We start from the raw sequence: 23,294 nt of genomic DNA on the forward strand, positions 1-23,294 counted from the left end.
TCTAAGGTGTTAATACTTTAATGTATAAATTCTGAATGATCTGATAAATTCATCAAAACACTAGATAAAGCTGCCAATGAGGCATTTGTTTGATGACGGTGAGCCAAAGTGTGGTTTAAAATCGTAGAAACATTCGGAGTTAATAATGCGAATTTGCCTAATGTACGTGGGCCTCCTGAAATACAGGAAGGAATACCTGCCCATGCTCTATCTCCTCAAATAAAATACAGTTCTCTTGGTGATTGCAGGGAGATGTTGTTGGATGTGGATATATCTGCAGATATGTAATTACATCATGTAAAATCATTTCAACACACACTAAGTAAGGAATTAACATTTTATATAAGTGTTACATTTTTGCTATATAACTAAAATACTTACTAAAATCTACTTTTATCACACCTAATAAGGAACATCATCTGTTGGCAAACTTACTAAACAGGTGCTAAATAAATTGGTCAAGAGTTGCTACCGACAAATTATTTGGGGAATAAGAAGGAAGAGCTGGAAGCTGTCGTAGGGCAAGGAGCCTATGATGTCGTTGCCATCACGGAAACATGGTGGGACGACTCATATAACTGGAGTGCAGCTATGGTGGGGTACAAACTCTTCAGGCGGGATAGGAAGGGTAGGAGAGGAGGTGGGGTAGCCCTCTGTGTAAGGGAGGACTTGGACACTGTTGAGATGGATTGTGGTGAAGAGGAGATTGAGTGCCTGTGGGTTAAAATCAGAGGAGCCCACCAGAAGGTAGATTTTGTGATGGGAGTCTGTTACAGACCACCCAGCCAAGGAGAAGCAGCTGATGAGCTCTTCTATAAACAGCTGGGGTTAATCTCTAGATTGATGCCTCTTGTTCTTGTGGGAGACTTCAATCTGCCTGATATCTGCTGGAAGTACAATACAGCAGAAAGGAAGCAGTCGAGGAGGTTCCTGGAGTGCGTGGAAGACAACTTCCTTGCACAGCTGGTGAATGACCCAACAAGGGAAGGTGCCCTCCTGGACCTGCTGTTTGTGAACAGAGAAGGCCTTGTGGGGGATGTGGCAGTAGGTGGACGTCTAGGACAAAGTGATCGTGAGATGATAAGGTTTTCTGTTCTAGGTGAAGTGAAGAGGGTGGTTAGTAGGACAGTAGCATTAAATTTCTGGAGGGCAGACTTTGAACTCTTCAGAAGGCTGGTTGGCAAAGTCCCATGGGAGACAGTCCTTAAGGGCAAGGGAGCCCATGAGTGCTGGGAGCTCTTTAAAAAGGAAATCCTAGCAGCTCAGGAGAAAGCCATCCCCATGTTCTGGAAAAAAAGCCGGCAGGGGAGAAATCCAGCTTGGTTGAACAGAGAGATCTTGAGTGATATCAAGAAGAAGAGAAATGTTTATGGGCTCTGGAAGAAGGGACAGGCCTCTTGTGTGGACTACAGGAGGGAAGTGAGATTGTGTAGAGAAAAAATCAGGAGGGCTAAGGCTCAGCTAGAAATCAGATTGGCCAAGTCTGTGAAAGATAACAAAAAATCCTTCTATAAATATATAAATAATAAAAGGAGGACTAGGGAGACCATACAGTCCCTATTGGATGCAGAAGGAACAACAGTGACAGGGGATGAGGAAAAGGCTGAGGTACTTAATGCCTTCTTTGTCTCAGTCTTTACTTGTAAGGAGGGTCGTTCCGTCTGTGTACAAACCCAGGAGCTAGAGGAGCAAAATGAGGCTCCCATGATCCATGAGGAGGTGGTCAGAGCATTGCTAGCCCGACTAGACACCCACAAGTCTATGGGGCCAGATGGGATTCATCCTAGGGTATTGAAGGAGCTGGCGGATGTGCTGGCCAAACCCCTTTCCATCATCTTCCAACAGTCCTGGAAGACTGGGGAAGTCCCACTGGACTGGAGGCTGGCTGATGTTGTGCCCATCTACAAGAAGGGTCGCAGGGAGGACCCAGGAAACTACAGGCCTGTCAGTCTGACCTCAGTACCAGGGAAAGTCATGGAGCAGGTGATCTTGAGTGCTATCATGAAGCACATGCAAGAGAACCGGGTGATCAGGCCCAGTCAACATGGGTTCACAAAAGGCAGGTCTTGCCAAACTAACCTGATCGCCTTCTATGACAAAGTGACTCGGCTGCTGGATGAGGGAAAGGCTGTGGATGTGGTCTTCCTGGACTTCAGTAAAGCCTTTGACACGGTTTCTCACAGCATTCTGCTTGAGAAACTGTCAGCCTCTGGCCTGGACAGGCGCACACTCTCCTGGGTGGAAAACTGGTTGGATGGCCGGGCCCAGAGAGTGGTGGGAAAGGGTGTGAAATCCAGCTGGAGGCCAGTGACAAGTGGGGTTCCCCAGGGCTCAGTGCTGGGTCCAGCCCTGTTCAATGTCTTTATCAATAACCTGGATGAAGGCATGGAGTGCACCCTTAGCAAGTTTGCGGACGACACTAAGCTGGGTGGAAGTGTTGATCTGCTGGAGGGTAGGGAGGCTCTGCAAAGGGATCTGAACAGGCTGGACCACTGGGCAGAGTCCAATGGCATGAGGTTAAACAAGGCCAAATGCCGGGTCCTGCACTTGGGGCACAACAACCCTATGCAGTGCTACAGACTAGGAGAAGTCTGTCTAGAAAGCTGCCTGGAGGAGAGGGACCTGGGGGTGTTGGTTGACAGCCGACTGAACATGAGCCAGCAGTGTGCCCAGGTGGCCCTGAAGGCCAATGGCATCTTGGCTTGTATCAGAAATGGTGTGACCAGCAGGTCCAGGGGGGTTATTCTCCCTCTGTACTCGGCACTGGTGAGACCACTCCTTGAATACTGTGTTCACTTCTGGGCCCCTCACCACAAGAAGGATGTTGAGGCTCTGGAGCGAGTCCAGAGAAGAGCAACAAAGCTGGTGAGGGGGCTGGAGAGCAGGTCTTACAAGGAGCGGCTGAGAGAGCTGGGGTTGTTTAGCCTGGAGAAGAGGAGGCTGAGGGGAGACCTCATTGCTCTCTATAACTTCCTGAAAGTGTTAGCAGAGTGACAAACACATAACCACACTAGGAGGTTATATGTGGTGCTTTATTTCGAGGCCCCGGGAACCAGGGGTACGCACCCAGATCTGGTTCCAAAGACCGTCACATCGCATCCGCTTTTTATTCTCTAAAAGTTTCGCAATCTATTGTATATTCAACAGGTTACTTCATTATCTAATACATATGCATAGGTAGGTTACTTCATCGCCTTATTGCGACATCAGTCTCTATTGCGCCTGCGTAGCCCCCTCTGGGGGTCATCCTGATGAAGTAAGTAGTCTTCCTCAGATGAAGTAAGTAGTCTTCCTCGCATTGTCCTTTTCACTTCTTGTTCTTTTGGCAAACTCGTCGATTTTTCTTGGCTGGACCCGCACTTATCTCCACTTGACCGCTCAGGTATATCTTTCTTGCCTCCTGAAACCTATTCTTCTGTCTTTCACAAGATTTATGATGGTCTTTTGGCTGTTGCAGGTGTATGTTCTACTTGGGTAGGGTAGCTAGTACGTACTTTTCCTAAGCACACCTGGATCCTATTTGTCACATGAGGTCTTTTGAGCAAGTACCTTGGGGTCTGTTGCTAGGATACGTTAAGAATCAACAGAATCATGCAGTTTTTACATTCAGTCTTAGTTCTTGATTAGTCGATGATCCGTGTTTATCCTACTTTAAGTGTAACTTTCCTAACAAAAGGAGGTTGTAGAGAGGAGGGTGCTAACCTCTTCTCCCAAGTGATGGGGGACAGGACGAGAGGGAATGGCCTCAAGCTCCACCAGGGGAGATTTAGGCTGGACATTAGGAAAAAATTTTTCACGGAAAGGGTCATTGGGCACTGGAACAGGCTGCCCAGGGAGGTGCTTGAGTCACCTTCCCTGGAGGTGTTTAAGGCACGGGTGGACGAGGTGCTAAGGGGCATGGTTTAGTGTTTGATAGGAATGGTTGGACTCGATGATTCGGTGGGTCTCTTCCAACCTGGTTATTCTATGATTCTATGAAACACAATAAATCTTGCTGTGCTGCATTGGCTAGGGTTACCCAGATGTTTTCTTGGGATTGTGCGGGGATCCATGGAATGGTGGTTGCTCAACACGAAATTCCCACAATTATTGCAATGCAGGTCGCACACATCTTGCTGGCATCCATTGCGGTCCATGATCTGTAGAGACACAAGCATACCCTCCCCCCCACGTTATTAATGGCCATGGGCCTTTTTGTTTTAACAACGTATTTTTTAATGTACCATGAGCTTGTTCAACTGTGGCTTGCCCTGTTGGTGAGTGAGGAATGCCAGTGACATGTGTGATTCCCCATTGTTGAAAAAAGTATTTTATTATATTAGAAACATATCCTGGGCCATTGTCTGTTTTTAGTGTTTTTGGCATCCCCAAAATTGCAATTGCATATAATAAATTTTTTTTTTACGCCTTTTGCTTCTTCCCCTGTATGTGTGGAGGCAACAATGCAGGTAGAAAAGGTGTCAATTGATACATGTGCATATTTTATATGTCCAAACTCAGGGATATGTGTTACATCAGTTTGCCATATTTCAAATGGACCTACTCCACGAGAATTTACACCGTCACAAGTAGTGTTTGGGATTAATTGACAATCAGGGCACTTCTGTACAATTTGCCGAGCTTGCTCATGAGTACCTGAAACATTTTCCTAAGGGCTGTACTACCTTGGTGATAAAAATCCTGTGACGTGTGCTTGTTTTAATGTATCTGGAATGATTACAGGGGCTGCCAGAGCATCAGCTTGGCGATTGTCTTCAGCCAAATATCCTGGTAAATTTGTATGAGAACGTACATGCATTATTAAGTAAGGTTCCTGTCGATTGTCTAACAGATGTTTCAGTTCCTTTAAAAAAGCATATAGCTGTCCATTGTCTACATACGTTAAATAGGCATTCTCCAAGCGTGAAACAATGCCAACAACATAGGCTGAATCAGTAACAATGTTTATGGGTTGTGAAAACAGCTTAAAGCATCTAACAACTGCAGCCAATTCCACAATTTGAGGTGACCCTGACACGTGACAAATGTCTGATTTCCACGTGCCTTGTTTGGTCCTCCAAACAATCACTGATTTTCCAGTTTTCCCTGATCCATCTGTAAAAAGTGTCAATGCCTCCTTAAGAGGGATATGACTTGATTTTGTAGCAGGAATTAAGCTTATGCACTCAAACAAACTCAAAAGGGGGCTCGGAGGATAATGAACACTAATTTGTCCTTTAAAGTCTGCTAATGCAATTTGCATGGAAAAGGAATGTTGCAAAAGCCAGTCTACTTGTTGTTGAGTCATGGGAACATAGATGGTTGAGTGATCTATCCCATCCAATTCTAATAAACAATTGGGACCCTTTTGAATTAACATAGCTAACATTTCATGCTGTGTTGTTATTGTTTTAGAAAACTGATGTGGTAAAAATATCCATTCTAATGACACACGGCATCAAGACTCTATAACTTATAATGTTATAAAGTAGATATGCTTATTCAGCGCTGAGACGCACGGGAGAATTATTTCTCCAAAACAACGTGCGTACCCATCATGGCAACTTGTCTTGGCTTCATACAGTGAACTGTTACATATTCCAAAAATGCCTATACATATTCATAACCTTTCCCCGCTTCTTATTATAATGAGTTTGAGAAGTCTTCTTCCTTTTTTGTGCCTGTGCAGGGTTTTCTCAGGGATGGAGTCAGTTGTTTTAACTTCCTTTAACTTCAATCTGCGTGCGTGTTCTCCAGATCCTTGCCATCCTTATCAGTGTTGTTTTCGCTCTTATCACAGGTCCAGATGACTTGTCCTGCTTATCAGAAATCTTCTAGCAAAAGACCCCCTTCCTACATAAAGGCTTATAGAAATATGTTGCTTTAGCTAAACAACTGTCGTCCTGTGTATTCTTTAAGTGTGAGCAGCTTCTATTCTGCTATTCTTTAAGTGTCAGTTGCTTCGGCTAAATTATTACTATTCTGTTTACCCTTAAGTGTTAGTCCTTTCTTTGTGTTTATCTCGAGCTGCTAAACAATGGTTATCCTCTTCATCAATGGTTAATTCACCTAGCCCTGTATCACTAAAGGTCTAAATTTATCAGACACACCTTCTACCCATTGGGCTAAAACTCCAAACGGTTGGAATTTGGCTGAAATAATATATAATTCCATTGGAGTATTGAAACATTTGCAAAATACTTGTTTCTGACTAAGCTTTTTAGCGACCTTGTCTAATGCAACCAATGAATCTTTGTCTAATTGCCTGGGAGAGGTTAAATCTGAATCCCCTTTTAACAACATAAACAAAGGATGTAATTCTTCTGTAGTGATGCCTATCAAGGGGTGTACCCAATTTATGACTCCTAACAATTTTTGCACATCGTTCCATGTCTTTACAGAATATACAAGTTTAACTTGCTGTGGTTGAATAGTTTGTTCTTGGATTTTCCACTCCTCGGAGAAGTTTTTTGGATTTTTTCTGGTGCAACACAAAGACCTACTTGAGTAACTGCTGCTGTTACAGCTGCTACAGCCTTAGCCGTCTGTTCTGGTGTCGAGGCTGCAGCTAAAATATCATCCATGTAATGATAAATCAGGGCTCGAGGATATAATTCACGAAGTGGCGATAAAGCTTTTGCTACAAACCACTGACAAATTGTTGGACTGTGGCACATGCCTTGAGGCAATACAGTCCAGTGATACTGTTGGCTCGGTTCTGCCCTATTAATGGAAGGAATAGAAAAAGCAAAACGGATTGCATCCTTTGGATGTAACGGAATGGTAAAAAACCAGTCTTTCAAACCTGTAACGGTTAAGTCCTAGTTTTGTGGTAACATTGTTGGTGAGGGCATTCCTGGCTGCAATGCTCCCATAGGCCAATAATCGCATTTATTTTTCTCAAGTCCTGTAATAAACGCCACTTTCCGCTTTTCTTCCGTATTACAAACACCGGTGTGTTCCACGGGCTGGTAGTTGGTACCATGTGTCCAGCTTGTAATTGTTCTTGCACTAGAGCTTCTTGGTGGTGCAGTTCCTCGGTGCTGAGGGGCCACTTTTCCACCCAGACCGGCTGAGCAATTCTAGTTGCCCTTTGGTATAAAGCAGGGAGGCAGAGACGTCCAAGCCATTACTTGTATTGTTCCCGTAGAATCGGTATCAATTATTCCCGGTAAAACAAACAATCCTTGCTTTGTGATAAATGATCGTCCAATTAACAGTGCTCTAAGTCTGCTTCCTAAGGGACCCTTAATTGCCGTAGGGGTGTGATGTGTTTCTGCTCTTGGCAGGCAGTTAAACTTTCTGATTCTCGCAGCCCTTCGGTCCCAAAGGACCGTCCTGTGGGCGCTGTAAATGCCCCGGGGCTGCTGCAGCCGCTCCAGTCGGGGCCGCGGGAGCTGGGCTGGGGGCGGCTCCCCCTCGGCCGGGCGGCTCGGCTCCGGAGCAGTTAGTACGTTCTCTTTTGCAGCTTTTGGAATCTCCTTTATCGCTTCGTAACTAATTAGTTCCCAGCGCGGACCAGTCCCGCGCACAGATCACAGGCAAAGCTTGCAACATTTCAACTTCTCCCCGCCGCTGCGCCTCCCTCCTGGCTTGTGCCCCTCGGTCTGAGGGACAGGGGGGAGGTGGGTCAGGCTCCTTCTCGGGGTCTCTCCCAAGTCTCTCGGGGTCTTTCCCAAGTGACAGGGGACAGGACAAGAGGAAATGGCCTCAAGCTCCACCAGGGGAGGTTCAGGCTGGACATTAGGAAAAAATTATTCACGGAAAGGGTCATTGGGCACTGGAACAGGCTGCCCAGGGAGGTGGTTGATTCACCTTCCCTGGAGGTGTTTAAGGCTCGGGTGGACGAGGTGCTGAGGGACATGGTTTAGTGATTGATAGGAATGGTTGGACTCGATGATCCGGTGGGTCTCTTCCAACCTGGTTATTCTATGATTCTATGAATCTATGATTCTCTTGGACCCGGATCAAAGGTAGGTTACTTCATCGCCTTATTGCGACATCAGTCTCTATTGCGCCTGCGTAGCCCCCTCTGGTGGTCGTCCTGATGAAGTAAGTAGTCTTCCTCAGATGAAGTAAGTAGTCTTCCTCGCATTGTCTTTATTACATCTTGTTCTTTTGGCAAACTCGTCGGTTTTTCTTGGCTGGACCCGCACTTATCTCCACTTGACCGCTCAGGTATATCTTTCTTGCCTCCTGAAACCTATTCTTCTGTCCTTCACAAGATTTATGACGGTCTTTTGGCTGTTGCAGGTGTATGTTCTACTTGGGTAGGGTAGCTAGTACGTACTTTTCCTAAGCACACCTGGATCCTATTTGTTACATGAGGTCCTTTGAGCAAGTACCTCGGGTCTGTTGCTAGGATACGTTAAGAATCAACAGAATCATGAAATTTTACATTCAGTCTTAGTTCCTGATTAGTCGATGATCAGTGTTTTATCCTACTTTAAGTGTAACTTTCCTAGCATTTCCCCCCTTTGAAAATACTTCACCTTAGCAAGTATTTTCATTTTATGTAACTGTTTCTTGGTAAGTTGATGGGGGTATTGGGTGCTGTGGATATTCTCGTGTCACTGCTCCAATAATTTTGTGTGTCCAGTTTTGTTTGCGAGTAATTTCTCTCCGGATACACAAATACACCAGATAGATTGTAAGGAATATAAGCAAAAGTGTGAATAACGTTTGAATGAGAGAGTGTATCCAGCCAGTAAGATGGATGCCTAATCTATCAAATAATGCCCCAACCCAATTTTGACCAATTTCTTCTTTCTCTTTTTCAGCTGCTTCTTCTATTTTTCCCAATTGCGAGATATCATATTCCACATCGGCTGTGACATTAGGTATATGCACACAGCAGTGATCAGTTTGATCTCCACAGACACCATGTTCTTTTAACAAGAGCATGTCTAATGCCATTCTGTTCTGCAAAGTCATTTTCGTTGTCGCCTGTAGTTGCAAGTTTAAATCTCGAAATCCCTTCTTTGTTATCTTTGCCAATCTTTCAGTTTGTCCAATTAGTTTGTAAATCATTTCTCTATTACGATACGTCGCTATTTGGGCAAAAAGGGATTCTAATGCCCATCCCACTTTAACTCCTGTCTCAGGCTCCTGCCAAGTGTCATCTATGTCTTTAATATCATTTTCTATGTCTCTTTTAGCACGAATTTGTAAAGTTTCCAATTTACCTCTGAAGGGGGATCGCTTACAAATTGGGCACAGGGTAGGCAACCCCAGAGTTATTTCTTTAACTGGACCCTCCATTGATAAATGTGTAGTCCAAGTTCCATCATTAGATGCCCAAACAAAATTACCCATACTGCGTACTGTCGAATATTTACAGTCTATTCCATTAACTGGTACTTGTATTACCTTTCCCCCGACCTTAAATCCCCGACAGGCACACCCTACTATTAGAGCCATTTTAACTGGAGGTATGGTGATCTCTTCAGGGTCTAGGTCACAATCTAAAATTTTAGAACAATTCCACCATGGAACGCTATCAATAGGATCTCTACTGATCTGGCCATTTACTGGTAATTTGTCACTACTTTGTTTTCCTGTCCATTTAAAACACCAAGATGTTTCTCCTCCGTATTGGAATTTTTGTAAAATACTTGTTGACCAAACTGTGTCCCAATTTTGTTCTGTATCATTTCTTTTCTGGCACACCCATTCCATTGTATTTCTTTCCCTCATTATTTCTTTTATTTCATCATATGAACACCATCCTACATCTTTAAATCGTCGATACGTGTGAACTTATAGTTTGGTAATTTTTCACAATCGCTTCGACTTCCTGCAGTTCTCCACTCCCTTCTTATACTTATTTTCTGTTTTTCCTGTATGGGTGTTATTATTTGTTTACATTCGGTTTTATTTTCTTTTACCTCTGGGAGTGGGAAAGTCAATATTCCCCAGCTTATCGGTTCTCCAGCCGTTTTTGGTAAAGGCAAGCATGCTGTAATCTTACTTGTATTTTGCATTCTAGCAAAATCCTTGATTAACCCAATCATCAAATTTTCTTCAGAATCTTTCTTTTGAACATAAATCTCCTGGGGTGCCTGGGTCAGTTCTATGGCTCGTTTCACTCTGGCTTCAGTAATATTGATTTCGCTATATCCAAAGGTAGTAGCATTTTGATACTGGCATCTGTAAGTTCCCAAGTCGGATCTTTTTATCCCTTTAATAATCTGGACTAATATTCCTCCCAGTCTCAATTCTATTGAGTGTCTTTTATCACTTAGAACTGCTTTTCCTTCCTTTATCCATCCAAATTCCTCAGGCTGGGGGTCCTCTAGGAGGCAGTAAATAAGTGCCTCACTACCCAGAGGAGCCGGATAATGTGTATGCCCTGCTTTTATTCCATGGTCTTGAAGGGGATTTATTATCAGTGTTCTTTCTCCATAGTCTACATTACTTCCTGCTCCCACAAAACACCTATATTTTCCTTGGTCAGTCAAAGTTAAATTTGTCAGCTCCAGTTTTGTCTCACCTCGTATGGGATTTCGCGGATAAAACTTGTTCGATACTTTCCCTTTAAGTTTCCATGTCCCTTGTAGTTCTTGTTTGTAACCATCTAACCCCAAATTTTTGCTATCATAGATTGTTTCAGGTGCTCCACAAGTTCCAGACACCTTTTCCCAAAAAATCTGAATTAATTCCCTTTTCATTGGGACATGACTTTGAAACCTGCAAGACAGAATGGCATTTTGTCCAATGGTATACTTGCTTGTTTCTCTCTTACATGGAATTTCTAGAGATGTGACACCTATTATAGGTATCAAGGACCAAACTATAATCAAAGTCCCGTACTCGAAGTACGACATTTTACTTGCTTTTCAGCTTCAGTCTCGTTGGTCCGACTACTTCGACTCTCCAGTCCTTGGGTGCCTTCTTCACTCGTGTGTAGTGGATCCAAGAGTCTATTCCTTTTACCTTTACCGCAGTGAAAGTTGTTAGCAGCACCAGGTACGGTCCATTCCACCGTTCCTTCAGTGGCTCTTCACTCCAATCGCGGACGTAGACCTGGTCTCCCGGTTCAATTTCATGTACTGAATTCTCTAATGACACCGGACGGTTCCAGATCAAGGCCCTTCGTAGCTGTGTCAAAGTTCTACCAAGAGATAACACATAGTTGTACACATCTTGGTGTCCTTTAATATGCATGTTTGGGTTTGGTTGTGGCGACTCATATGGTTTCCCAAAGAGGATTTCATAAGGACTCAGTCCCATCCCACTCCTAGGCTTTATCCTTATTCTTAGAAGGGCTATTGGTAATGCCTGGGGCCATTGAATTTTAGCTTCTTGGCATATTTTACTGACCTGTCTTTTTATCGTCTGATTCATCTTTTCTACTTGTCCACTAGATTGTGGTCTCCATGGGGTATGGAGACTCCAGGAAATTCCCAATGCCTTACTTACTTCTTGTACAATTGTGGCTACAAAGTGTGGTCCCCTATCAGACGATAGACCTAAGGGAACCCCAAACCTAGGGATAATTTCCCTCAACAACCATTTCACTGTTTCTTTGGCTTGATTGGTGCGACAGGGAAAGGCTTCTGGCCATCCAGAAAAAGTGTCGACCCCAACTAACAAATATTTGTACCCTTGAGCTTTAGGTAATTCTACAAAGTCTATTTGCCAATAATCTCCTGGTTCCATGCCTACTCTGATGTGTCCCATTTCTACTCTCCTCCTAACCACAGGATTATTCCTCAAGCAAAGTTCACATTTTGAATTTACAGATTTTGCCATTGTTAACATCTGTGCCGAAATTATGCTTCGTTTCAGATAAGTCACTAATGCTTCTGCTCCCCAATGGCACTTTTGATGTTCTGCCTGTAGAATTGCCCGCATAATGACAGGAGGTACAATTATTTGTCCAGTTGTAGTTACGTACCATCCTTCAGAATTTAGGTTTGCCTTCATTAAATTGGCCAATTTCTTGTCCTCTTCCGAGTATTTCGGTTTCTGTGTCAGGTAATCTTGTAGAGGGCTTACCTTGGTAGGTATCAAGGCCATCACAGTCTGTACCTGTCGTGCTATCCGCCAAGCCGTTCGATCTGCCAATGCGTTTCCTTCGGCCACCTTAGAGTCTCCTCCTTGATGTGCCTTGCAATGCATGATCGCTACCTGCTCCGGTAATTGCACAGCAGATATCAAGTTTAAAATTTCCTTTTGGTATTTTATATTGGTTCCCTGCGAGGATAATAATCCTCGTTCTTTCCATAAAGCTCCGTGTACATGAACTACTCCAAAGGCATATTTTGAATCTGTCCATATGTTTACTCGTTTATCTTTGCTTAATTCCAATGCCTTTGTGAGGGCTATTATTTCTGCCCGTTGTGCTGAGGTCCCCACCGGTAGGGCCTGTGCTTCTATTACCGTGCTCTGTGTGGTCACGGCATATCCTGCATACCGCGTCCCATTCTCCACGAAGCTACTCCCGTCTGTGAAGAGCTCTTGATCAGGCTGTTCGATTGGAGTATCTTTCAAGTCCGCTCTCGTTGCATATGTGTGTTCTATGACTTCTATGCAATCATGTTCCAAAGGACCATCTTCTGTTGCTGCACCTAAAAAGGCTGCTGGGTTTAACAGGTTAGTTGTTTTCAAACTTACATCATCCTGTTCAGTGAGTATGGCTTGGAACTTCATCATTCGGCTAGGGGAAAGCCAATGCCCCCCTTTTTGTTCTAAGACTGTTAACACCATGTGAGGTATATAAACTTCAATGTTTTTTCCTAGAGTCAATTTTCTGGCTTCTTGTATCAGAATTACAGTTGCTGCTACGGCTCTCAGGCAGGATGGCCAACCTGCACTAACGGGGTCCAACTGTTTAGAGAAGTATCCCACTGGTCGTTTCCAGCTTCCTAATTTCTGTGTTAAGACACCCAGTGCTAATCGTTGTCTTTCGTGAACAAACAACTGGAAAGTCTTTGTTAAATCCGGTAAGCCCAATGCTGGTGCCTTAGTCAAGGCCTCTTTTAGTTTCCTAAAGGCCTCCTTTTGAGGTCCCTCCCAAATGAGATTAGGCAATTTTTGTGCCTCATACAGAGGTTTTGCTATAAGTCCATAGTCCATTATCCACAGCCTACACCACCCTGCCATTCCCAAGAATGTCCTCAGTTCATGCAAGTTCCGGGGTTCTGGAATCGCACAAATTGCTCTAACACGATCCGTTCCTAACCTTCGTTGTCCCTGTGTTATCTCACATCCAAGATACAATACAGTTGTGCATGCAATTTGAGCTTTTTCTCTTGAAACCTTGTATCCATTTAGGCCCAGTTGGTTTAAAATCTCAATAGTTACTTGTATGCATAATGATTCTTGTTCTGTTGCAAGGAATATGTCATCTACATATTGTAACAAAAGATACTGTGTTCTTGGTACCTGAATTTTTCCTTGCGTAGTCCAGATCTCCAATTCTTTCGCCAGTTGGTTTCCAAAAAGAGTTGGGCTATTCTTGAATCCTTGTGGGAGCCTCGTCCACGTGAGTTGCGTTTTTCGTCCATTATATGGGTTTTCCCACTCAAAAGCAAAAAGTTTCCTACTATCTTTGTCAAGGGGAATGCAGAAGAAGGCATCTTTTAAATCAATTACTGTAAACCATTTATATTTTTCCTTCACAGATGTCAACAATGTATATGGGTTAGCTACGACTGGATGTATATCTTTCGTAATATTGTTGATGGCCCTCAGATCTTGTACTAACCTATACTCCCCATTTGGTTTCTTTACTGGAAAGATCGGAGTGTTATATTCTGACTCACATTCCTCCAATATTCCAAATTTTAAAAATTTTTCAATGATTTCTACTATTCCGTATCGGGCTTCCATTTTTATGGGATACTGTTTTATTCGTACTGGCCTTGCTCCCTCTTTTAACTCCACTATTACCGGTTGAGCAGTCTTTGATTTTCCTGGTATACTTGTTTCCCAAACTGTAGGGATTACTGCCTCTTCTACCTTCTTGGGTATCTGAGGTTTGGGATTTTCCTTTACTACTAAAATCTTTCCTACGTTCGATTCTGGGACTTGCATAATCAATTCTCCATTTTCAAAGCTGATTTTTGCATTTAGTTTAGATAACAAGTCCCGTCCCAGAAGAGGAACCGGGCAGTCGGGTACATATAAGAATTCATGTGTTAATTCCTTTCCCCCAAATCGTAACTCTAAGGGTCGCATGAATGGCCGTATTTCCTCTTTCCCTGTGGCCCCCACTATTGTAGTAGTTTTGTTTCCTATTTTTCCATATAAATCATTTAAAACTGAATATGTTGCACCAGTATCCACCAAAAATTGCACCTCTTCCCCTCCTAATTTTATTTTCACTTGGGGTTCACTGCTTTCTAAATCTAGTCAGCTTTGGTTTCCATAATTTCCCAGAACCATCATTTTTGCTGCCTCTGCATTTCTAAATGAACTCCCTGTCTGTCTTATGCTTTGTGGACATTCATTTTTCCAGTGTCCTTCCTGCTTGCAGTACGCGCACTGGTTGAGCCCTAATCTGGCCGGATAATTGAGCCCAAATCCTCTTCCCCGTCTGCGCACCATTCCTCTTCCCCTACCTCGGTTCCCAAATTCATTCTGACCTCTACTTTGCATCACCGCCAATAGGTGCCGTTGCTGCCTTTGTGCACTTTTTCACGATTGTTGTACACCTTCCAGGCAACTTCCAGTAATCTATCTAAGTCTCGCAACTCCGCACCCTCTAATTTTTGCAGTTTCTTTCTAATATCATCTTGCGACTGTCCTAAGAAAATCAAAGCTAACTGGGCTTTAGCCTGTTCTGTCTCCACGTCCAAATCAGTGAATTTCCTAGCCACTTCTTTCAACCGCTCTAAAAATGCAGAGGGAGACTCCGTCTTCTCCTGTCTAACACTATACAGCTTTGACCAATTAATTGTTTTGGGCATAGCATTCTGTATTCCAACAACTACCCATTCCTGGTACCTTCTCAAATTCCTCATTCCTCCCATAATATTATAATCCCACATGGGATCTTCAAGAGGAAAGTTCTGATCAACCGTCCCAGTGACAACACCCTGTCTAATATCTTCCCTGACCCACTCACGGGCAGTTCTCAACACCATCTCCTTTTCTGTGGAATCCATCAAAGTGTCTAATAACACCTGAATATCATCCCAATCAGGATTCTGAGTCTTTAGAATCATTTTTACTACCCTTGCTACCTTATCTGGGTTTTCTCGATAAACTCCAGCAGACTGTTTCCAAAGCATCAAATCTCCTGGCGTAAAAGGCACTTTAACATATACCGGACCCTCCGCTCCGACCCCCTGACGCAGTGGTGCTAGTAATGCCTTAGATGGCTGACGTTCAGCCTCCCTCCCCTGGATTTCTCTTTGCCGCGTTCGATGAGAGTACCTGGATAAACCTGTTCCTCCTCATATTCGCATTTTCTATCCCCCCCTTTTCTGTCCCTCCCCTCATTACCCGATCCCCCCTCCCTGGGGTCTGGGGCTGAGGGGGTTATCAATAAATCAAAATCATCATCTTGCTGATGTCGTGAAGCATTTTCTACTGCTAAACATTTTATGCACTTTTTCTCAGCCACACAACCATCACATTGCCCATTTGATTTTACACTGACAACCATTAGTCCGCATGCTCTTTTCCATTCATCATTCCGCCTTAAAATAAAAAACAGTTCTACATATGGTACTTCATCCCATTTTCCCTCTCGTCTACAAAACAACATTAACTGAAAAATCGTATTATAATCTAGAGTCCCATTTTCTGGCCAACGAACCTGGTCTTCTAATTCATATTGTGTCCACCAGACATTACAATATTCAATCAACTTTCCTTTTTGCATATCCTGCCCAAATCTTCCCTCCTTCCAGTGGCTCAAAATACATCCTAATGGAGATGACTTAGGTATTGACATTGTGGTTGAGTTTTTGTTGGTTTTTTTTGTTTGTTTGGTTGGTTTTTTCTCTTTTTTTTTTTTTTTTAGTTTTTCTTCCTTTTTCTCTTTTTTTCTCTTTTTACCACAAACAGCTTAAAATGGATTAACTAGACAGGAAAGTATAAATTACTGAAAGCAGAACAAAACTACAAAATACCAGAAATACCAGAATTCCGGAATTACCAGACCAGACCACTGATGCCGAACCTGCAGAGCTTTCGCCGCTGTCTTACGGACGGCGCCTAGGCTTCCCGTCGGAGCTCCTGAGCCCAACCAAGCGCAGCTTTCGCCGCGTCTGACAGGCAGGCTTTACCAGACCCCAAATGGTACCATTCCAGATAAAGCACCGTGTCTTACCAATATCCCTGGTCCGTCGGGAGCAGCGGAGGTCGGTTGCGGTCGATGGCTCCCCGAGAATCACTCGGTGCCGGCTGGAGCAGAATCGATGCGCGAGCCGCCTCAGCAATGCCCGCGAGGTCCCACCTGGGTCGCCAAAAACTGTTAGCAGAATGACAAACACATAACCACACTAGGAGGTTATATGTGGTGCTTTATTTCGAGGCCCCGGGAACCAGGGGTACGCACCCAGATCTGGTTCCCAAGACCGTCACATCGCGTCCGCTTTTATTCTCTAAAAGTTTCGCAATCTAATGTATATTCAACAGGTTACTTCATTATCTAATACATATGCATAGGTAGGTTACTTCATCGCCTTATTGTGACTTCAGTCTCTATTGCGCCTGCGTAGCCCCCTCTGGTGGTCGTCCTGATGAAGTAAGTAGTCTTCCTCAGATGAAGTAAGTAGTCTTCCTCGCATTGTCTTTATTACATCTTGTTCTTTTGGCAAACTCGTCGGTTTTTCTTGGCTGGACCCGCACTTATCTCCACTTGACCGCTCAGGTATATCTTTCTTGCCTCCTGAAACCTATTCTTCTGTCCTTCACAAGATTTATGATGGTCTTTTGGCTGTTGCAGGTGTATGTTCTACTTGGGTAGGGTAGCTAGTACGTACTTTTCCTAAGCACACCTGGATCCTATTTGTTACATGAGGTCCTTTGAGCAAGTACCTCGGGTCTGTTGCTAGGATACGTTAAGAATCAACAGAATCATGAAATTTTACATTCAGTCTTAGTTCCTGATTAGTCGATGATCAGTGTTTTATCCTACTTTAAGTGTAACTTTCCTAGCAGCAGTAATGTCTACCTCCTTATTTAGAGCTCCTTAGCTCCTTGTCGAATATTAATGAAAGACCGTACATGAGCCCCAGCATCAGGGACATTTCTAAATGCTCTCAATACAATAGTCTTTAGTTGTTGCAGCCCTTTAGTCCCAAAGGACTGTCCTGTGGGCGCTGCAAATGATCCGAGGCTTCTCTAGCCTCACTCCGGGTGGGTCTGTCAGCTGCCACATTAGCTGCGGTGGGGGGACGGCCCCCCCTCAGCCAGGCGCGGGCAGCAGGGCAGTTAGTGCCTTCACTTTTACAGCATTTTTTATTTTCTTTATCGCTTCATAACTAATTGATTCCCAGTGAGGACCAGTGTCCTGTGAACAAATCACAGGAAAAGCTTGTAACAGTTCAAGGTCTCCCCACTGCTGCACCTCCCTCCTGACCAGTGCCGGTCTGTCTGAGGGACAAGGTGGAAATGTATCAGGCTCTTTCTCGGGGTCTATTGGACCCGGATCAAAGGGGTTGTCAGCAGTTGCTGTTTTACTACCCGTGTGGGTTTTCAAAGTCTCAAACAGCGCTCACCACAGTCCTAAAAGACCAGCCGCGAGTTCATCATAACAAGTGGCAGCATCCCACAATTGAACACTCACGTCATCCCACCTTTCAGGGTCATAGACCGTGATAGATGTCATTGTAGGGCATTCTTTAGATGCCCAAATCAAAAGACGCTTAAATCGTCTGTTTTGATCTTGGTGTTATGTTTCGCCAGGCTTTTAGTCATCAAATTCAGTACAGTTCATGGGAAATATCACTTCCCATCGTTCCCCACTGCTCACCTTCCCTCGATCCAGAGAAGGCGCCTGTTGCTGCACAGCTTCTGCTTCCTTTCAGCAGTCTGAAGTTCAGCAGGGCTATGCCACCGGTAGGCCAAATAAGCCGCTTCTTGTCCCTGATTCAGGGTGCCATTTGTGGCGTATTGGTCATGGACTCCAAGTGATGATTGAAGACCTTTATTAAGCAAAAGCAATCCCTTTTCTACCCCTGCCTCGTTGAGGCAGTGCTTTTCCACTTGCCCAAATAGCTCAGTTATGCTTTCTTGTTTTCCAACCTTGCATAGTCTGTTTTTAGCACAAATATCTACAGCTCTTAGCAACAATCAGGGGCCTGCAGTCTCCTCCCTTCTGTATCCCAGGGTCTCTTGCCTACCAAGGCAATAATATCTTTATTGATTTCAATTAACCACCTGGCCCCACACATGGCCAAACTTTCCATGCTGACCCTAGGCAGGCTGTATGCTGTGCAGAGCATCGCCTGGTGGGACTGTTCCTGTTGCCTGGAGAGAAGTGTCCCAGTGACTTCTGCTTGTGGAGCTCATCTGCTTGCCCACTACCTACCAGTTGAGAGCAGTTTAAGCTGTGCACCACAGTGAACTGTATTATCAAATGGAAAAAATGTCCCTTAGGAGGCCGATTTTAAATCCTATTGTATTTGCAGGCAGTGTTCTTTCTCATACTTAGCATTACCTATCTGACCTTCCCCCATACCTCAAAGCTGAGGAGGGATAAGAAATTTGGTGGTGGTTTCTGGGTGTGTGAGCTGGGATTTGCAGCTTGCTCACCAGTATGCTGAGTTAATCTTAAAATGCTTACTGCTTTCGGATTACATCAGCTCTTGCAGCTGTCTGAGAGGAAGCTAAAAGTTAACTCATCTTGACTGCTGGACCTACAGTTTCATTTTCAGAACTTGTATTATAAAAAGCATAGTTAAACTTCTGCCTTCTGCTCGGTAATCAGGCACAGAAGGCTAAAGATAGACTTCTGAGGCTTTTTTGACCAGAGTGGCAGATGATATTCAGAGCTGGTGGGAGAACAGGAGAGCTCATCTGTTTTCTCTGAACAAGCTCTTGCATAGAGTGTCTCGACTCTCCTAGGAAGAACTTTATCTTGGTTCCTGGTGAAGCCTGGGGTAGGGTCATGCTCAACCCCTCTGCAAGTACAGAGATGGTATTTCAACCGTGTGCTGTGAATGCTGCTCTGCAAACTTAGTTTCATTTCTTCACTCCCCACAGGTTTTGGATTACCTGTTTGCACATGGACAACTTTGTGAGAAGGGCTTTGATCCACTTCTTGTTGAAGCAGCTTTGGAAATGCATCAATGTTCAGAGAAGAAGGTGAGAGTGCAACATGCTAAGCAATAGAGAGAATGTGCCATGATGGAGGATTCCAGCAGCAGTACCTCTGGCTGGTGTAATTCTGGCTTTCATGGTAGTGCTGCCTTGTTTCCATAAACTGGCTGCCAAAGGATAACTTTATGGTGATAAAACAAATATGTGTTAAAGCATTAGAATTATTCTGCATTGTTTTATTCCTCATTTGCATGCATTTTTATGGGGATAGGATTTTTTAAAGACCGTGCTTATTATGGTTGCAATGTTTTGAACCCAGAGTTTTTTTGTGGACGAGGTGCTTGGTACAGAGACAGTTCATTTCAGAAGCAGGAAATTATTTTTCAAACTCTGCCAGCCTGCCCCTGGCCATGGATTTTCTCCCTTGTACAAACACATCTGTCTGGCTACTCATCAAATTGAGTCAGAGCTTGCTGGAATCTGAAAAATGTTTTTTGGGCTCTAGTTCATTGTCTCGCTGCTTTATCAGCACCAGAGGTACAGAGGCAGGAGCAGGTAGCCAGGGCAGAGGACTGAAGGATCTTTTAAAGTCTGCCAGCCTGTTGTGTCTCAAGTTATTATATAGAATTATAGAATAGAATCATAGAATCACTAGGTTGGAAAGGACCCACTGGTTCATCAAGTCCAACCATTCCCATCAATCACTAAACCATGTCCCACAGCACCTCATCCACCCGAGCCTTAAACACCTCCAGGGAAGGTGAATCAACCACCTCCCTGGGCAGCCTGTTCCAGTGCCCAATGACCCTTTCCGTGAAATATTTTTTCCTGATGTCAAGACTGAACCTCCCCTGGCAGAGCTTGAGGCCATTCCCTCTCATCCTGTCCCCTGGCACTTGGAAGAAGAGGCCAGCACCCTCCTCTCCACAACCTCCTTTCAGGTAGTTGTAGAGAGCAATAAGGTCTCCCCTCAGCCTCCTCTTCTCCAGGCTAAACAATCCCAGCTTTCTCAGCCGCTCCTCATAAGACTTGTTCTCCAACCCCCTCACCAGCTTTGTTGCTCTTCTCTGGACACTCTCCAGAGCCTCAACTCAAATATGAAATCTTTAGAGGTGCAACCTAACCCACTTCAGACATATATATGCCTTCCTGCCTTTCTTGGACTTAGTGATGAGCTTGCAAACAGAGGAACAACAGTGTGAAGATGAGAGAGGCGAACGAGTTCAGGAAACACATTTGCTACCGGCTTAACCCCAAAATTGGAGATGGTCAATCTCCTGATTGCATGTTTCAACCTGCTTGCTTGGCTTTGGGTCTTTCTTTCCTCTGGAGTGGAGCAGAGTCACTGTAAATGGCAGAGGATCAGATGATTCACTTCTTGTCACTTTATTTTTTTTCAAAGATTGGGGAGGATTCCTGGTTGATGTTGGTAATATTGTACACAGTATGCCCAATAGGGTTTGTGCTAATACCCCCAGCGTGCCCTACATCTGAAGAGCCAGTTAATAGCAAGGGCTATTCTACTGTTCCCAAAGTCAAAGTAACTTAAAAAAAAAATCAGATGCAGTAGGAGCTGCTGGATGGGGGAGCAGGATGCCATTAATCAGCATTTTTGGAACCCCAAATTGGACCAGGGGCTGATAAATTTCCTACTGGGAGAGACACCTCCACAGACTAAGCTTTGGTGCCCTTGCTGAAGAGGATTTTGGAAATGCAGAAGTGCAAACACAGGAGACTGAAGGTGGGGCTCGGTGGGCTACTGCAGTGAGCTCTGCCAGTTCTGGTGTGAGTGGACTTTCTCTAAATGGAGTTGGAACAGGCTCTACTTGGGGAGGAAGAATCCACCCCATGGGATGCCCAGTCGAAGATTGGCTCTGTGCTAAACCTCCTCAAGCACTGATGCTCTTTTTTTTTTTTCTTTGCAAATAATGGACTGTCTTTGTCTTTCAGATCACAGAACTTCTCCAACTAATGAGTCAATTTAAAGAAATGGGCTTTGAACTAAAGGACATTAAGGAGGTCTTATTATTACATAACAATGACCAACACAATGCTTTGGAAGATCTAATGGCCCGTGCAGGAGCCAGCTGAAAGCACATTCCTCAGTACTTAGCCTACAGTGGAGCAGGACCAGCCCTGCCACCTTCACATCCAGTGTGACTTGTTCTCAGCAGGAAGGAGCCTGGCTTTCTGCATTACATGGGAGAGTGACCAAGCAAGCCCACCTGCATGCATCACTCAGCATTTCTCTTTCCACTGAGAGCCAACTTTCTTAAATTATTTTTTCCTAAGTTTCCTTTTTCCAGCTTGGCCATGGAGAGTTTAGACTGCCCAGACTCTACTGGAATTCTACATAGATGGAGACAGAAATGTTTTTTTCTGGCCTCACTGTTGCACTGGAGTTGGACAGAAGAATACTAAGTTGGATCTGAAACTAGGATACTTTGGTTCTTTGAAGCTGCTTTCATGATATCTGTCCTGAATTACTTGACTGTGTCACAGTCCTGATTAACTAGTTCAATTTTACTTTTAGGGCAATGGAGTTTTTTGGTTGAAAGTTAGTCTGTAACTTAGTAAAACACTGGTTCAGAAACTGTCGCTATGCATAAACAGAGAAGCTGTTCCTCTTTTTTTTTTCTTCCTTCCCCCATGCATCCAACACTTCTGCCAGACATGAGTGTCCAATGCTGAGTGATGTTTAAGTTCTCTTGAAACAGGTAAGCTGTGAACTCTACCTGGACCTGCAACTTGTGTTGGTTCTTCAACCTGAGAGCAGAGAGCTGGGGCTCAGTATTCTTAATCCCCCAGACTTGTAGGATACTTAAGACAATGCTCTGCTAAGAAATCAGTTACCTTTTTGTTTTAAATAAACCTCCTGCATCACACTGAGTATTCTTTCAAGCACTGTCTTTAAACAAATATACTCATTGCATTAGTTCAATTTTTCACACTGCTATAGAATTATATAATAACATCTAGTACTAGAAATCAGGTTTTGGGTTGGTTTTGATAGTTCAAAGTATTATGTTGTACATTGTTCAAGTTCTAAATACATAAAATATCAGGAGTCTTGAGGAATCTTTAAAGTAACTTGGTAAATATTTTGATTCTGCAGAAGAACAACTAATAAAACCCTCAAATATAACTTCCAGTGTCATGGTTCCCATCTCTCATGCTCTTTGGCTTCAGCAGATGAAGTTGCTGGATCCTGCCTGCCCAGGTGCTGCCTACTCCTGTAGGCACACATGAACACTGTGTTGGGCAAAATGGCCAGAGGTCTCCAGACAGGTGGCTGCAGTGGTGGAACGTGCTGCTTTTTCTCTTTTTTGTTGCAGAAAACAAGCTTAGGGATCCAGAATCATGTTAGAGTATGGAGCTAGGAGCATTGGATTTTGGGAGGGGTAAACTGCTCAGCTCATTCCCTCAGCTTAGGTTTTTCGGTAGGAGGTTTTAGCTCATCAGGACCCCAAAGGAGATGGCATGTTTCCATTATGTTATTAACTTTATGTGACCAAAACATCCAATTTGAGCCCAGTGTTAATTCTTGAAATTCTCTGTGAGATGCACAATTATGTTAATTACATACCTTTACTTAGAACAAAATGATGCTGAGGGGAGATATATCTGGCAAGCATCTAGGAGATGTGGAGATGGATGATGAATAGAACCAGGGCACACTACCTTGCACTGAGCTTCACCAGCTTCCAGTGGCAGGGCTGAAATTAAAGCTTGTCTAAGAAGGACATTCAGCAGCTAGTGTGTAAGCAGCCACTGCTTCTGTGGGTGCAGGTAAGGCAGTTGCCCAGCTTTCCTTCCCAGGTGAGAAATGTGACAATTTGAAATGAGGAAATGGGGTTTCTCATCAGTCAGAAAAGCTGGAAAACAAAACTCAAACTGCTGTACTGTCACTGCTGAGAGTGTTGGTTTGCGTTACTTGTTTCAGTTTTCTCAGAGTTAATATCTAAACAAGTCCCTGTCTGGTAATATAGAGTCCTGAAGGGGCAAGAAGTCTTCTTGCCAGCAAAGAAACAACTATTTATACCAAACCTCTGAATAAAATAGCTCTTTGCTTGTGTTAAGTTTTTTCACAGTCC

At 44.0% G+C, this 23,294-nt stretch overlaps 1 protein-coding gene across 2 annotated transcripts in view; it reads left to right on the plus strand.

Moving 5' to 3' along the window:
- LOC138733829 (ubiquitin-associated protein 1-like) overlaps positions 1 to 22,345 on the plus strand; it is a 97,822-nt gene extending 75,477 nt beyond the window's left edge. For both annotated transcript variants that reach the window (XM_069881326.1, XM_069881327.1), the window contains exons 7-8: positions 19,144 to 19,245; positions 21,151 to 22,345. In XM_069881326.1, the coding sequence (XP_069737427.1) occupies positions 19,144 to 19,245; positions 21,151 to 21,291 (243 nt within the window). In that variant the 3' untranslated portion in view covers positions 21,292 to 22,345. The remainder of the gene's footprint in view (positions 1 to 19,143; positions 19,246 to 21,150) is intronic.
- The last annotated feature ends 949 nt before the right edge of the window (positions 22,346 to 23,294 follow it).

Source organism: Phaenicophaeus curvirostris (assembly GCF_032191515.1).
Source record: "Phaenicophaeus curvirostris isolate KB17595 chromosome W unlocalized genomic scaffold, BPBGC_Pcur_1.0 scaffold_35, whole genome shotgun sequence".
Classification (NCBI taxonomy): Eukaryota; Metazoa; Chordata; class Aves; order Cuculiformes; family Cuculidae; genus Phaenicophaeus; species Phaenicophaeus curvirostris.